At 51.7% G+C, this 16,144-nt stretch overlaps 1 protein-coding gene across 2 annotated transcripts; it reads left to right on the forward strand.

Moving 5' to 3' along the window:
• Positions 1–1,627: 1,627 nt before the first annotated feature.
• HYOU1 (hypoxia up-regulated 1) lies at positions 1,628–16,101 on the forward strand. 2 transcript variants are annotated; one of them, XM_032133783.1, is made up of 24 exons: positions 1,630–1,840; positions 2,023–2,116; positions 4,002–4,080; positions 4,325–4,479; positions 4,575–4,651; positions 5,541–5,722; positions 6,296–6,411; positions 7,181–7,364; positions 7,770–7,904; positions 8,811–8,893; positions 8,996–9,128; positions 9,440–9,627; positions 9,878–10,016; positions 10,119–10,179; positions 10,491–10,573; positions 10,723–10,911; positions 11,068–11,264; positions 11,436–11,523; positions 12,041–12,163; positions 12,506–12,639; positions 12,951–13,035; positions 13,449–13,701; positions 14,500–14,583; positions 15,097–16,101. In XM_032133783.1, exons 1-24 carry the CDS (start codon positions 1,777–1,779, stop codon positions 15,153–15,155), a joined length of 2,985 nt encoding a protein of 994 aa, XP_031989674.1. In that variant the 5' UTR covers positions 1,630–1,776; the 3' UTR covers positions 15,156–16,101. The 2 variants fall into 2 exon arrangements, with proteins under 2 accessions (XP_031989675.1, XP_031989674.1); XM_032133784.1 differs by lacking the exons at positions 14,500–14,583; positions 15,097–16,101 and having other exon boundaries at positions 1,628–1,840; positions 13,394–13,517.
• Positions 16,102–16,144: the final 43 nt, after the last annotated feature.

Raw genomic sequence — 16,144 nt, forward strand, 5'->3', positions numbered from 1 at the left:
TGCTAGTTTTGAGGCTGATGCTGATAGTTACTGCCATAGTGTTCCAGGGAAGGAAACGGTGAGGTCATGCTGTGCTTCCAGCTGGCCCCATGTGGCTAGGACCCCCTACTGTGGTAGACTCAGACCCCTCTTCGTAAACCCTTTGCAACTTCGGATCGTTGTCCCCCCCGTGCCGGGGCCAGATGGGGATTGCGGTGTGGACTGCCCAGTCACAAAGCATTTCGTGACCTGGGCTGTCCCTTCTATGTGGCCTCTGAACTGGCAGCACCTTCCAGACAGACCAGAGTCTGCCCCTGGGCTGGGGGGATGGACGGGGGGGCACTGGGCAGGGGCTGTGGCCCCTTGGAGCTCACTGGGTGTGAGCTGGTGGGCACGGCATCGTGCCTACGAGATTGTGGGGGCCGCAGGAAGGTGCAGGAGATACCAGCAGGAAGCGACCGGAACAGCGGGACGGAGATGCGCCCATGGAAGGGACCGAGCCCGAAAAAGGGCCGGGCTGAGTCCACGCGAGCCGTGCCGAGCCTGAACCCAATCCGAGCAGTGCCGAACCCGAGTCAAGCCAAAATCGGGGCCGAGCGAAGGTGGGACCAGGGCACGGTCTATAAGGGGCACGGTCTGTAGGGGGCACGGTCTGTAGGGGGCACGGTCTGTAGGGGGCACGGTCTATAGGAGGCACGGTCTGTAGGGGGCACGGTCTATAGGGGGCACGGTCTGTAGGGGGCACGGTCTGTAGGGGGCACGGTCTGTAGGGGGCACGGTCTATAGGGGGCACGGTCTGTAGGGGGCACGGTCTATAAGGGGCACGGTCTGTAGGGGGCACGGTCTGTAGGGGCACGGCCTATAAGGAGCACGGTCTGTAGGGGGCACGGTCTGTAGGGGGCACGGTCTGTAGGGGGCACGGTCTGTAGGGGGCACGGTCTATAAGGGGCACGGTCTGTAGGGGGCACGGTCTGTAGGGGGCACGGTCTGTAGGGGCACGGCCTATAAGGAGCACGGCCTATAAGGAGCACGGTCTGTAGGGGGCACGGTCTGTAGGGGGCACGGTCTGTAGGGGCACGGTCTGTAGGGGGCACGGTCTGTAGGGGGCACGGTCTATAAGGAGCACGGTCTATAAGGAGCACGGTCTGTAGGGGGCACGGTCTGTAGGGGCACGGTCTGTAGGGGGCACGGTCTGTAGGGGCACGGCCTATAGGGGGCACGGTCTGTAGGGGGCACGGTCTGTAGGGGGCACGGTCTATAAGGGGCACGGTCTGTAGGGGGCACGGTCTGTAGGGGGCACGGTCTGTAGGGGGCACGGCCTATAAGGGGCACGGTCTATAAGGGGCGTGGCCGGTAGGGGGCGTGTCCGCGAGGCGCCTCCCGGCCGCCAGAGGCGCGCACGCGCTGTGCCGCCGGATCGCGCGCGGTTCGGTTGCCGTGCCGCGCGCAAGCGCACGCGCGATGCCAGCACGCGCGCCGCTCGGGCCGGCCCCGCCCCCGGTACTCTCGGCCAATGGGGCCGCGGCTCTCGGCCGTGACCGCTTCCGGCTTCCCTGGACGTGGCCCAATGGGTGCGCGCGCGCTGCGGGATTGGCGCGCGGGGCTTGCCCTGGCAGCCGCGCCAATGGGCGCGCGCCGCGTGCGGGCGGGGGCGGGGCCAGACGGCGGGGCCGCCGCGGCGGGGCTGCTCCGCGCGCCGGGTCGGGCCCAGCCGAGTCCAGCCGAGCCTGACCGAACCCCGCCGAGTCCAGCAGGGCCGAGCTAAGCTGAGCCGAGTCCAGCCCAGCGGTGCCGAGCATGGCGCGGTTGCCCGGCTGGGCGCTGCCCTGGCTGCTTCTCTTCTGGCTCCTGCCCGCCGCAGGTACGTGCGGGGAGGCGGCGGCTCCCCGGGCCCTCCCAGCCTGGGCCGGGACGCCGACGGTGCGGGGCTGGCGGGGAGGAGCGGCCGGTGCTTAAGTGCTCCCCCCCAGCGCCCTGTCCAGGCCCGTCCTTGTCCTGGCCACCCACACCGGGAGCACATTCTCACCGAGGGTGTGTTTCCAGAGCCGGTGGCGGTGATGTCGGTGGACGTGGGCAGCGAGTCGATGAAGATCGCCATCGTGAAGCCTGGGGTGCCCATGGAGATCGTCCTGAACAAGTGAGTGGCTATTCCAGCCCGCCGAGTGCTGCCGCGGGAGGTGTACCGGCGGGGATCCGCTCTGTCCTGCCGCGGGAGGTGTACCGGCGGAGATCCGGTGTGTCCTGCCGCGGGAGGTGTACCGGCGGAGATCCGGTGTGTCCTGCGGCGGGAGGTGTACCGGCGGGGATCCGGTGTGTCCTGCCGCGGGAGGTGTACCGGCGGGGATCCGGTGTGTCCTGCCGCGGGAGGTGTACCGGCGGGCATCCGGTGTGTCCTGCCGCGGGAGGTATACCGGCGGGGATCCGGTGTGTCCTGCCGCGGGAGGTATACCGGCGGGGATCCGGTGTGTCCTGCCGCGGGAGGTGTACCGGCGGGGATCCGCTCTGTCCTGCCGCGGGAGGTATACCGGCGGGGATCCGCTCTGTCCTGCGGCGGGAGGTGTACCGGCGGGCATCCGGTGTGTCCTGCCGCGGGAGGTGTACCGGCGGAGATCCGGTGTGTCCTGCCGCGGGAGGTATACCGGCGGGGATCCGGTGTGTCCTGCCGCGGGAGGTGTACCGGCGGGGATCCGCTCTGTCCTGCGGCGGGAGGTGTACCGGCGGGCATCCGGTGTGTCCTGCCGCGGGAGGTGTACCGGCGGAGATCCGGTGTGTCCTGCCGCGGGAGGTATACCGGCGGGGATCCGGTGTGTCCTGCCGCGGGAGGTATACCGGCGGGCATCCGGTGTGTCCTGCCGCGGGAGGTGTACCGGCGGAGATCCGGTGTGTCCTGCCGCGGGAGGTGTACCGGCGGGCATCCGGTGTGTCCTGCCGCGGGAGGTGTACCGGCGGAGATCCGGTGTGTCCTGCCGCGGGAGGTGTACCGGCGGAGATCCGGTGTGTCCTGCCGCGGGAGGTATACCGGCGGGGATCCGGTGTGTCCTGCCGCGGGAGGTGTACCGGCGGAGATCCGGTGTGTCCTGCCGCGGGAGGTGTACCGGCGGAGATCCGGTGTGTCCTGCCGCGGGAGGTGTACCGGCGGGGATCCGGTGTGTCCTGCCGCGGGAGGTGTACCGGCGGGGATCCGGTGTGTCCTGCCGCGGGAGGTGTACCGGCGGGCATCCGCTCTGTCCTGCCGCGGCCCCACCGCCAGCGGCGGGAGCGGCCGGGAAATGAGGGTGGCTGAGACTCGGCCGTCGCTGTTCCTCCGTTGCCAGAGGAAGGCTCCCATCCTGCCACGCAGGGTCGTGGCTCACTCTTGCCCCAGGTGGGCAGCTGCGGGGCATCGTCCAGGGCAGTTTGTTAACTCACCTTTGAGGTGTTTGGCTGCATTTTGGGTGCCTTTCGAGCAAGTGCCGAAAGCCCACGTGGTTAAGGACACGTTGTGGTGCAAATCCAAAAGGGCACCCTGTTCCCCCCTGTCCCCTGATTCTTAGTTCCCCACAAGGGAGCCCAGGGCCAGATTTGTTTTGCTGCAGCTGTTCAGGGCTGACACTCGTAACGCAGGTAAATCTCTTCTTGCATTCAGCTGCTGCTGCAGCCCATCCTCAAGCCACTAAGTGAAGAATCTGTAGGTGAGAGAGGACATATGATCAGGAACATCCTTGGTTTCTGGGAGTTTGGAGATAACAAGGAGATTTCTCACCCACCTCCCTGAAATTCGGCAGTCATAAACAGAATGAGGGAACTGTCTTGCCTTGCTTATGGGTGGAGGACAGGAAAAATAAAGTCTTATCAAAGCACTGGAGGGGGTGGGGGGGCTTCTCTGGTAGCCCCTCAGCTGAGAAGGGGCTGGCCCCCCTCTCTACAGCAGGTATCCAAGCACCTTCCCTTAGTCCTTCTGGAATGGGATCAGCATCATTTTTCACTGGAGACTGGAACGTTCACCTGTTTCAACTGGTTTATTCCTCCCTCTCTCTCCTCAGGGAGTCACGAAGGAAAACACCCGTGGCTGTTTCTTTGAAAGAGAATGAGCGTCTCTTTGGTGATAGCGCGCTGGGGATGGTAAGAGTTCCTGTTCTCAGAATACATGTACCCCGCATTGTGATAAATGTCCACGCCAGTGTTTTATTGTTGTCCTGTGCTTCTCATCTCCTTGATGTGTTATTGGCTCTGGGTAGCGGCTGTGTGCTTCTATTCCCATAGCAAGAGTTGTTCCCCACATAGTCTGGGAGGGGTTGGTTTGAGAACAGCGTAGCTGAAGGAATGCAAGTGGGTGATGTAGGTTTGTTGTTTTTTTTTTCTGCAGTCCATAAGGACCCCCAGGGTGGCATTCCGATACTTCCAGGATCTGCTGGGTAAGCGGATTGATAATCCCCACGTGGCGCTGTACCGGTCCCGATTCCCGGAGCACGAGCTGGTGAAGGATGAGACAAGACAGACTGTTATCTTCAAGTTGTCCCCGTAAGTGGCTGCTTTTAGGTTCTTTGTGGGATGGGCTTTGGCTGCCAGGCTTCTGCAGCTCACTGTTGATGCCATAATTTTCTTTCCCATTGTAGAACAATACAGTATTCTCCTGAGGAGATGCTGGGGATGGTCCTGAACTATTCACGTGGTCTGGCTGAGGAATTTGCAGGTTGGAAGGATTTAGCTTTTTCTTGTCTGTGCGTATATGTGTTTGTCCATTATAGGATTTGAGTAGAGATCAAAAGCATTCAGAAACCTAGGGTTTTTAGAAACAAGGTGTTGGTTCTCTCCAGCTGTAGACTGTCAGCAAGACTTAGCAGTTATCCAGTTATCATTTGTTTCTAATATGATGCAAGTTTGGGATCTTAATCCTGCTCTTGGGGGCAGACACCCCATTTACCACCTAGCCTTGCAATGAAGAAGCCTTACAGGCAGTCTCTGGAGAAAAGTGTTTTCTTTCTCACATGTGTGATCGGAGTGGAGGCACATGGGAAGTGGCTGCAGGGGAGGGTGGAAGTGGCTCTGTGAAGGCTGTGCTGTAGCTGTTCTGGATGGAGACTTGTTGCTGGAGCTGAGCTAAAAGAGCAAAAACGGCCCTTTGCTGTGAAACTTGCTAACAGAGAAGAGGCCGTCATGTCTATTTTGTGCTGTTGCTAATGAAACACCATAGTAATGGAAACTGGAGGAGGCTTTGTCATGTGGTCAGTGACACTGCAGCCAGTCCAAAGACTTTTTACTGGAGAGTGGATATGATCCAGTGATAATGTAAGGCTCCATTAATATAGTATTTGTTGAAATGGAAGGCTGCCCAGAGCATCTGAGAGTATCCTGACACGTGAAAGAGAGATCAGTAGACTGGTGGCTTTGTGCGAATATGCCAGGTCTGCTTGGTTTCAGCAGGCTACAGAGATTCATCCCTAGGCATCCTGGCTGCTGCTGCAGGATTACATTCTGTACAAGTCTTCACCTTGGGTCCTCTGGGTTTGCTGCTGTCACTCCATCTCAACAAGTCTTTGCATGTGGCTGTGCTGATGCAGGGTTCCCTGCAACTGTTTCAGAGCAGCCCATCAAAGATGCAGTGATCACAGTTCCTGCCTACTTCAACCAAGCGGAGAGGAGAGCAGTTCTGCACGCTGCCCGCATGGCTGACCTCAAGGTGCTGCAGCTGATCAACGACAACACGGCTGTAGCATTGAACTACGGGGTTTTTAGGAGGAAAGACATCAATGCCACAGCACAGGTAGGTGCATTTGGGAGATGCGGAGAGTCCTGCCAAGTTGCCTGCATGCAGGGGAGAAAGTGCTGCAGAAAAAATCCAAAGAACTTAAAGTGGACTCTGCTGGTCAGCCAGTCTCCTCTGTTTTCATGTGTTCATCAACAAGACAAAGAAAGTTAAACCCTGTGTGCACATGTTGAAGCCCGAAAGCTTCTGGAGTGAGGGCAGGTGCTGTGAGCTCCCTTTTTGTAAACCTATATTTGTTCCTTGCCCATCAACTGGGGGAAATAACTGCAGTGATTACTTGAAGTATTGGAACACCAACTCAGAAAAGTACTTGATTTTCCTGAGGCTGAAGAAAGAGCAAAACTTTGGGTTTTGAACTATGAAATAGATGAGAAGTTTTCTTGTCTCCTTCTGTCAGAGGTAACCCTGAACATCTCCTGTGTTTGGTCGAAGTATGAGTCCTGCCCTCAGGGTATAATGTCAGTCTGGGAGTGGATAGTTGTGACCTGTATCACATTGAAAGGGTTCTTTTCCTTATTTGTGGGGGATATCCAGCTGCTTCTGCTTCACTGTCCCAACTTTTCTTTTCAGAATATCATGTTTTACGACATGGGAGCAGGAAGCACTGTTTGTACTATTGTTACGTATCAGACAGTGAAAACTAAGGACTCGGGAACTCAACCTCAATTGCAGATCCAGGGCATTGGGTAAGAATTCCACGTGAGTTGCACAAACCCCACAGGTCTCAGGAAAGAAACCATTTGTTTCACAACCTCTTCATCATGTAGAATTTTGCAGTAAGGCGTCAGTACAGTAATTTGGATGGCTGAGGGGGAAACATTCAGAGTGAGAAGGTTCCAGTTGGGAATAATTTTGGTATTGCTCTGTTGTGCAGAAGGTAACTGAGAACTTCCAGGAGCCCAGGAGGGAACCAGTGTACTTAGTTTGCTTTAGGCTTGCTTTTTGATAGCCTCAAGCCATGTAAGCCTATTCCATTTCATGTAACCTATATAGAGTGTATCAGTTTGAAAAAGAGGAATACACTTCTAGAGAGGAATGAAAATGCAGTGTACTTAATGTATTGCCAAATAAAGAGGGGGGTGCTGTGCATACCCAGCCCTGCAATTTTAACTCCAAAGCGTTTATATTGCTGTTTTCAAGAAAATCCCTGGGACCTGATACTGTTGTCCTTTGGCTTCTCAGCTGTTTGACTTGCTTGGCAATATGGCATTTACCTCAAATGTAATGGAATTTCCCGTTGAAAGGCTGTTGTGGTGGTGAATCTCTTCTTTCTATCTTTCATTATAATGTGTTATTTTGGGGACAACCATTGTTCTTTCAAAGTCATCACAGCTGATAATACTGCAGCTACTTTTGACCACTTGCTGCTCTGCATATTTGTGAAATACTACATGAAATTTGTTTGTATTTCAGTTTGGTTTCGGTTATTACACCTCTGTTCATTCGTCTGCTCAGGTTTGACCGTACTCTTGGAGGTTTAGAGATGGAGCTTCGTCTCCGGGACTACTTGGCCAAACTCTTTAATGAGCAGCACCCTTCAAAAGATGTCCGGAAGAATCCTCGGGCCATGGCCAAGCTGCTGAAGGAGGCCAACCGCCTGAAAACTGTGCTGAGTGCAAATGCCGACCACGTGGCACAGGTCTGACCTTCTGCCGGGGGTTCCTGCTTTTTTTGGGCTAAGCGTGGGGTGGGTTGAGGACTGGTGTAAGGGAACATTGTCCCTCTGCAGCGCAGGTCTGCTGAGGAGCATCGCTCCCGGTGGTCCCTCTCAGCTTGTGCCCGCTTGGTAGCACCGGTGATTGAGTGGATTGAAGAAGAGTTATTCGTGTCAAGTATGTTAAATAAACTTTCACTGAGAGAAGCTGTCCGTTACACCCATGTCCCATCCTCTCATCACCTTAGCAATGGTAGGGTTCAGATGAGTGTGGTCAGGTCTGTTGTATGTTACAAAAGCCAGAACTTTTTGCACACTGGGCAAAGATTTTGCTTGGAGGATGCTCCACAATTAATTTCATGCTGGCTGTTTTTTTTTTTTTCTGGACAGATCGAGGGACTACTGGATGACATAGACTTCAAAGCCAAGGTCTCAAGACAGGAGTTTGAGGATCTGTGCTCTGACTTGTTCAAGCGTGTCCCAGGACCCGTGCAGCAGGCTCTGAGTAGCGCAGAGATGAACATGGTGTGTTTAAGAAAATGCATTACCAAGCCTGAAGCTTCTGTGTGTGGAGCTGCTGTCACATCATGATTGAGGCATCAGTGGTTGTGTTATCAGGACTGTTGGGAGGTAGATGCCTGCTATTGTGACAGTGATGTTGATGCTACAGAGAGTTTGCCTGGTGCAGTGTCCAGCAGGAGTGTGTCACACTTCCCCTGCACTATCCACCTGAAATTAAGGACTTGGAGGAGGGGCTTCTTTCTCTTAAAACACTTTACTCTTGTGCTGTAGGTTTGAAATAATGATTTTTCCTCTTTTTGTCTTGGATACTGGTTCTGATCTCACTCCTGAAGTTTTAACTGAATGAGTCTGAAAACAGAATTATTGGTGTTTGGGCTTCTCCTTTGCACACTCCCTAAAGGGAGCCCTGTAGTGGGCTGCAGTTGGACCAAACCTGAGGCAGTCCTTTGGAGGGAGTCACTGTGGGGTTAAATGCTCGCTTTCCAGGGTGCCATAACTCTCTTGAGCAGCTTTGGGCTCTGGTACTCAATGCAAGACACTGAGTTATCTCTTAGAGTCTGGATTTCTGTCTGTTCTGGTCCGACTGGCTCTTGAGGTCACTGTCTCCTCTGGTATTGAACTATCGTTTGTCTTAATTTTGAATCAAGCCCCATGTTTCAGGTGGCTTGAAGCCACAGTCACATAGTCCCTGTTTGACAGACCTGACCCCAGGTGCCTCGTTGTTGGCACGGCTGATGTCTGTCTGAGATCTGTTGGGTGCTGGCCTGCACGGGGACAGCAGGGTGTAGTGTGGGTGTTCTCAGAGCACCATGTCAGCATGTGGTGACCGGGGAAGGAGCATAAGGAAGCCCTGGACTTAGCTTTCCAAAATTGCTTTCTTAAGACAAGGTGACTGTTTCCAATCCCCAGGATGGAATTGACCAGGTGATTCTAGTTGGCGGTGCCACACGGGTCCCCAAAGTGCAGGAGGTTTTGCTGAAAGCTGTGGGCAAGTGAGTATGTGAGGCCCCCCCCCTTCTAGTCTGTCTGCCATTGACAAGCTGCTGTTTATGGAAAGGCTGCAAACTTCATGTCTGTTGCTTTTCCCTTCGTAGAGAAGAGCTGGGCAAAAATATCAATGCCGATGAGGCTGCTGCTATGGGTGCAGTCTACCAGGCAGCTGCTCTGAGCAAAGCCTTTAAGGTGAAGCCCTTCATTGTTCGGGATGCTGCTGTGTTTCCTATCCAGGTAACCTTTGGCTTTCCTTCTCTTGTGTAAGGTACAGGGCTGTGCTGGGAGAAATGATCCAGGTTGGAACCTGTTGGCTTCCTTTGAGTATAGAAGCTCTGGAGACCTTTCTGCCAATCTAATAAAGAAAGCAGAAGGAAGTCTTCTGTATAACAGAAATGCAGTATCCAAGGAGCCAGGCATATGCAAATATCAGTTGAGGAATATTTTCCTGCCCCCCAACTTTTGCATGAAGCAGAGCAGCTGAATGCTGCTGATGTAAGATGCCACAGTTTGCAGTTGCTGAGTCTTATTTTCTGTTTGTGATACAGGTGGAGTTTACTCGTGAAGTTGAGGAGGAGGATAAATCCAAGAGTTTAAAGCATAACAAGAGGATTTTGTTCCAGCGCATGGCGCCCTATCCCCAGCGCAAAGTAATCACTTTCAACCGCTACACAGATGACTTTGAGTTCTATGTCAACTACGGAGATCTGACATTCCTGAACCAGGATGACTTGCGGTGAGTTGAGCCCAGCACCTGAGCTGGCAGCTCTGTGGCAATGCAACTTGCCTGGCTGGAAATGTATTGCCAGTGTGTCTAACTGGCACAACTGTTCTCCGAGCTGCATGTCCTTTAGCGAACCGAGCTCTGCCAGTTCCTGCTTTTTGCAGTTGCCCATCGCTGCCAGCATGAGCATGAGCAGGGATTGGCTGTTCTGTAGCACTATTATCCTGACTGCTCTCTCTGCTTTTTGTCTCTGTGTCATCAGAGTTTTTGGTTCTCTCAATCTCACTACTGTGAGGCTAAAGGGAGTTGGGGACAGTTTCAAGAAGCACTCGGACTATGAATCCAAAGGCATCAAAGCACACTTCAACATGGATGACAGTGGTGTACTGAGCCTTGACCGGGTAAGCACCACCTACTGGGATGGTTGTCAGCTGATGTAATTTTCAGTACTGTCCTTCTCTCTGGTCCCTACTTAAAACTAATCCTGAGCTTCTATTTCCAAGGTGGAATCTGTGTTTGAGACTTTGGTGGAAGACAAGCTGGAGGAGGAGTCAACACTGACAAGTAAACGCTGAACTCTGATATTCGTACTGACTGTTTCGTTACCTGTAGTGGCTGAGATAACTGCAAGCGTTGTGTTTCTTTGGGTTTGGGGTGTGGAACTTACACAGTCTGACTGTATGGGTGGCTGTCTGTGCACACAGCGACATGGAGGGAGGTTGGAGAAGGATGAGTTTGGAGCACGTAAAGCTCACCTACACCACCAAGGGAGCCCCTTGGTGATCGCTGTGGTTGTGAGGGGAAGACTGAGAGCTGAAGATTACTTTCTTCCTCTGGATATGTAACATTCTGAATTTTTTGTCTCCCATCAACAGAACTTGGAAACACCATCTCAAGCCTGTTTGGGGGTGGTGGCCCTACACCAGAGACCGGAGAGAACCTGACAGACTCAGTTCAGGTGAGCCCCAGGGCGACTGCTCCAGAAAGGAAGCCCTTTTGTCTTGCTGTGGCAATTATGTAGAAATACCTGTTCTGGGAAACATTGCATGGAATTTCTTAATTTAAAACCCTGTTTTGCTTTCCCCTTTACTTGCTTGTGATGACCAGGAAGAGGAAGAGAGCCTAGCAGAAACAGGTAAAGAAGAGCAGGGGGAGAAGCAAGACCAGAAAAGCAGTACTGCAGATGCTGGTGAAGAGCAGGAACAAGAGAAACAGCAGTCTTCAGGTCAAGCAGAAACTGCCTCTCCGAAAGCGGAGTCACAGAGAAAGGAAGAAGGCGAGAAATTAGAGCCTCAGGTGAGCACCAGCTTGAAGGAATGGGACTGGTTTTAATACCTAAGAAACGGCATTTCCTCAGTGAAATTCTCCCTTCTCTGAAGTGCCATGCCTTTAAAAAAAGTTGCAGAATCTGAAGATCTGTTCCCTTGCTTGAGAACGTACTTTGTGTTACAGGGTTCCAAAGAAAATAGGGAAACTGCAAAAGAGGAAGAACCATCCAAAAGTTCCAGTGACAGCACAGCTACCAAAACAGAGGAAGAGAAGATCAAAGTACCTAAGAAGCAGAAGCTTGTCCATGAGATCACCATGGAGCTGGATGTAAACGATGTGCCTGACCTGGTGGAAGATGAACTGAAGAGCTCGATGAAAAAGTAGGTTTGGACTGGCTCTGCTAAGTTAGAACTCTAGATAAAGGAAGTGAATTGCTTTGGAATAGTGGTGGCTCACATAGAGCACTGCTGACCTCAGAAACTGGTGTGTGTGATGTGCTGCTCAACCAAAGGCACTTGCTACCTTTGATTTCTGTTCTCTTTGCATGTTAGACTCCAAGACTTGACGATCAGAGATCTAGAGAAACAGGAAAGAGAAAAATCGGCCAACAGCTTGGAGTCATTCATCTTTGAGACCCAGGTAGGAGAGGGATATAAAGAAATGAGAATTCCAGGACAGCAGTAGAAGTGTTCTGCACAGCTTTTGGCTGATCTGAGTGCAGGGGAGTTGTTAGAGCTGGGGGAAGCTGATTGGAAGAGCCCAGGTTTTGTCTTTCAGTCACTTTTTCTAATGCCATTAGGCTTCCCAGGCCCATGTTCCCTCAATACAAAATGAGCCTTCCCTTCAGCATGTTTAACACATTGAACAATTGACCCCAGACTGTAAAGAAGCTACAGCTTCTCAGGAACTGTTGTGCAGAAGAAGCAACTAGTGTTACGTGTGTGTTAAATAATGACTGTTGCAGCGTTACCATCATGGGATGTGGGTGTATCTATACCTGCTGTATTACCATTATGCTCCTGGCAATGCTAGGAGCAGAGCTCGGATTTGGGTAGGTGCAGGCAGCACCCCCGCCCAGTTGCAAGTGAGTGCTCTGGTTGTTATATGCTTCCAGGCTCAGTGGTGTTTGACCAGAGTGCTCGCTCTGTTTTCTTAGGACAAGCTTTACCAAGAGGAGTATCAGTTTGTCTCAACAGAGGAGCAGAGAGAAGAAATTTCCAAAAAGCTTAATGAGGCTTCCAGTTGGATGGAGGAAGAGGGCTATGCAGCTGCAACAAAGGTATTGCTGCGTGCAGTCAGGATACCAGTCAGCTGTCGCTGACATGGAAATGACCACAGAGGCTGACAGAACCTTTGTAACCTGGTTCTTGAGAGCTTCTTGCTTCCTCAGTGCATTATGCACAGAGCAAAATAAGAAGTTGTTCCAGCTGTGGATGTTTCTACAAAAGCTTCAGCAGGAACCTGTTGATTCCACTGAAAGCTTAGTCATGTGGCTCTTTGTACTGCGCTGGAATGGCGTATTTGATAGAGCAAACAACAAATGCGGTTATAACTTCTGAAGTTGCCAGTGTTAGACAGTGGTCAAACTAACTGTCTCCTTTCTCCTCTCCCCCATTTTCAGGAGCTGAAAGACAAGCTTTCAGAGCTGAAAAAGCTTTGTAGGAACCTTTTCTTCCGTGTTGAGGAAAGGAGAAAGTGGCCGGAACGCCTGGCTGCTCTGGAAAGTCTGCTCAATCACTCCACCATCTTCCTCAGGTAAGGGCAGGCTTTTGGGAAGGAATGTCATGCAACTGGTCATGTAGGAGCTGCCAGCAGAATGAGACCAGAGAGAATGTGGTCTGAAAGTCAGTGGCACTTCCTGAGAAAAGGCGAGCAGAACCTTGGTGCTCCCTGGTGTCCTTTCTGCGGTACCTGTGAACAGGCTCACGTGAGCTCTGTCCAAAATGGGGGGCAGGAAGGGTCCAGCGTGGTGGCTGTGATGTTTTTGTATTACTGGAGCTGTAACCACAGAGTTGCCAAGGTGCTGTCTGCTTGGCTTAACAAAAATAAGCTTTCTTATCTACAAGGGGAGCCCGAATGATTCCAGAGTCTGACCAGATATTCACAGAAGTGGAACTGAGTACACTGGAAAAAGCCATCAATGAAACAACGGTACTAAAGGATGGAGTGATGCTGGGGGAGGGTGGGGTGGCAGTTTGGGTTATGTTTCCTGCCCTATACTTTCACTCAAGGTCATGGAATAGATTGTGCATGTTTTGTTTTCGTACCACCAGCAAACCTTTTGTGTGTCTCAGTGGTTCCTGTGTTGCATGTGGAATTGTCTCTGGGGTGGGGGTGGAGCCCAGTGATCTGACTGCACTTGGTTTTTAAAGGCAGGCACTGGGTTTTGTTTCTCTTTGTCCTTTGTCTGGGTAACTGAGGGGCTGGTGGAAATGTAGCACGGAGGAGAGCTGTCCTGAGTAAAGCAGAATAGCCAGGGGCAGTGACTTTGAGATACTGTGATATACAGCAGTTCCTGGAACCCAGAAGCATTCCAAAAGCACCTCTTCCCTCGCGCTCCACAGATTTGGAAAAATGAGACGCTGGCTGAACAGAACAAGCTCACTCCTACTGAGAAACCTGTGCTGCTCTCTAAAGATATAGAGTTCAAGATAGCAGCCCTGGACAGGGAAGTGCAGTATCTCCTGAATAAAGCCAAGTTTGCAAAACCCAAACCCAAAAGGGAGAAGAATGCCACAAAAACTGATTCAGGCAAGAATACTACAGCAGCCCCTGAGACTGAGAATACTATCCCTCCCACGGAGGGGAAACAAGAAGGTAAGTAGCAGGTTGGGAGCATGTAGGTAACTCCCTATTATATAATTTTATATTATATATAATGGTGTTTCTCTTGATTGAAAGGGAGCTAAAGAAGGGAGGCCAGTAGTTAGCTGTGAGATTGAGTTTGCTCTTAATTTCCAAAGACAGCTGGGAATATCTATGTATTGCCAAACCACCATTTGTTTGGTTTTTTGTAAAGAAACAGAAATTATGTATAAACTTCCCAGGACAGTCAGTAGCTGTCTTGCTGGCTGATTGACTTCTAGGAAAGATAATCCATTGACTGCACTTCAGTGTGCAGAGCCAAATACTCAAGGTCCTGTCCTAGATCAATGAGTAGAATGAATTGTTGATTAGAAATGTTTGTGGCCTAGATGGACCCCAGGAGGAAAAATCTCTTGGGGCACTAGGATGTACAGTTTTTTTAACTTTGTAAGATCCTCAGGTCCCAAGTGCCCTGGTCCTTTTAAATCTGGAGTGCTGTTTGTCAGCATTCCTGCCGGTTCCTCTGGTCTGAGCAAGGGATTCTGCTCATAGCCAGCTACAAAGGTCACTTGCCTGTGCAACCAGTCAGGCTCCAGGGCTTCTGGGGACATAGAGCCTGGCACTCAGAGGGGAATACGGAGCAGTTTTGTGGTGCTTCTCTGAGTGTTGTAGAGTGATCTGCTGTGAGAGTGAACTATTACAGTCCTGCTGAGGCACCACAGCTGGCTCACCTTTACTCACCTAATCTCTTTGCACCTTGTCTCCTTTGTGTTCTCCCTTGACTTGTGTTTCTTTCTGCTTTAAATGTAGACAAACCAGAGGATATTGATCCAGCCAAGGAACCTCCTACAGCTGAGAAAGCAGCAATAGATGATAAGCCTGGATCAGACTCTGGTGGGTAAAAGTTTTGCTAACAATCTGGAACTTGGGAGCTGGAAGTGCAAGGTGTCTGGGGGCTCCTTTGCAGATTAGAACCCCTGAATTTTTTCAAACCCCAAATAATTCTGGTTTGCAGAATTAACTGTGCTGATCCATCGTTAATTCTGCAAACAGGAATACAAATTTTGGTTCCTTGCTGTTCCTATGTTTTTGTTGTTCAGAGTGCAATTCTTACGCGCCACTGCTGCTTTGTGCCCCTGTCCCTGCAGTTTGCAGCCAGTCCCATGGCTGTGAGACTGGCTCTGCTTGAGAGCTGCTGTGCCCCTCCTGCTGCTAGGGCAGCACTTGTTAACAGGGGCAGAGAGTTCATGTCTTCAGCTCCATGGGGCTGAGTATCAATCCCCAAAACCTCTGTACCATGGACTGCAAGTTTCGTGGCAAATTTTGCGAATGTGGGAGACTCTCTGTGCTGCTTTGCGCACTGTGAAAACCACTGCAGTGTGAAATTGAGTTTGCTTCATTACACAGGGTCCAAAAAAGAGAAGGCAGAAGCTGGAGGAGAAAGCAGGAAAAACGATGAATTGTAACACCCTGAAATCCCACGAGTGTCAGCATCTATTTATTTCATAGTTACTTTCTTGTTTTTCTTACGGACCTGGTTAGTCATGATGTAAATGGAACACAACAAGAGTGTGACAACACAATGGGATAGAGATGTAAATTTATTTTTTTGTTCTTTCTGCGGATTTTGCCTCTACTAACTTAGTGAATTGGTTGTTGTTTTTCTTTTATTATGTGTGGCAGAGTGCCCACCAAGAATTGTCTCTGTTTCAGTACAGAAGTCACCAAAGTGACTTTCCTGTGGGGAGAAAGCAGTAAAGAAACATCTTAAGGTTTAGGAAGTAACTTGGAACATAAACCCTGTGCCCTACCTCTTGTGAAGATGATTGCATAGGGATATAGACCTGAAGTGCTGTTGTCTTTGCATATGAGGCCCTGACTTAGAGCAAATGTGCGATTTCAGCTGGTGGGAGGTGTATTAATACTTGGATTAATGGGAAGGTGGAACAGAACTGGGAAGGCAGATGATCTGTGTCTGTTTTCCATAGGCTGTTTGTTAAAACTATCTGTGCTCTGTAGCAGAGTCCAAACACCATGAAGTGAGACTTGACAAGTCAAGATTCTGTTTATAGTTTTAAAAGTTCAGAAAAGGCAACATTGAATGCAGAGGAGAGGGAAAGATGGGCCGTGTTGGCACATCCTGTAGTCAGTCACAAGGACAGTGATACGGATCAAACAACCAAACCTGGAAAGTCTTAATGGCAACTGCCCTACTTCCTCTGTGTTTTGTGCACTCGGACCGACTTAATCGTGTGACCTTCCCCGTCCCCGGCCGTGCCCTCCTGCCTCCTCGGACCGTCCCTGCCGCTGCCACACACACGAGTGGGGTCCGACGGCTGCGAATGTGCATCTGACATTGTTCTCCATTCTGGCCTCTTCAACCAAAAATAAAAACGACACTTCCAGACGGGCTGTGCAGAGCAGTGCCTTGTGTGCCGGGAGCTGCGGGCGGGGC

Source organism: Corvus moneduloides, chromosome 25 (assembly GCF_009650955.1).
Source record: "Corvus moneduloides isolate bCorMon1 chromosome 25, bCorMon1.pri, whole genome shotgun sequence".
Taxonomy (NCBI): Eukaryota; Metazoa; Chordata; class Aves; order Passeriformes; family Corvidae; genus Corvus; species Corvus moneduloides.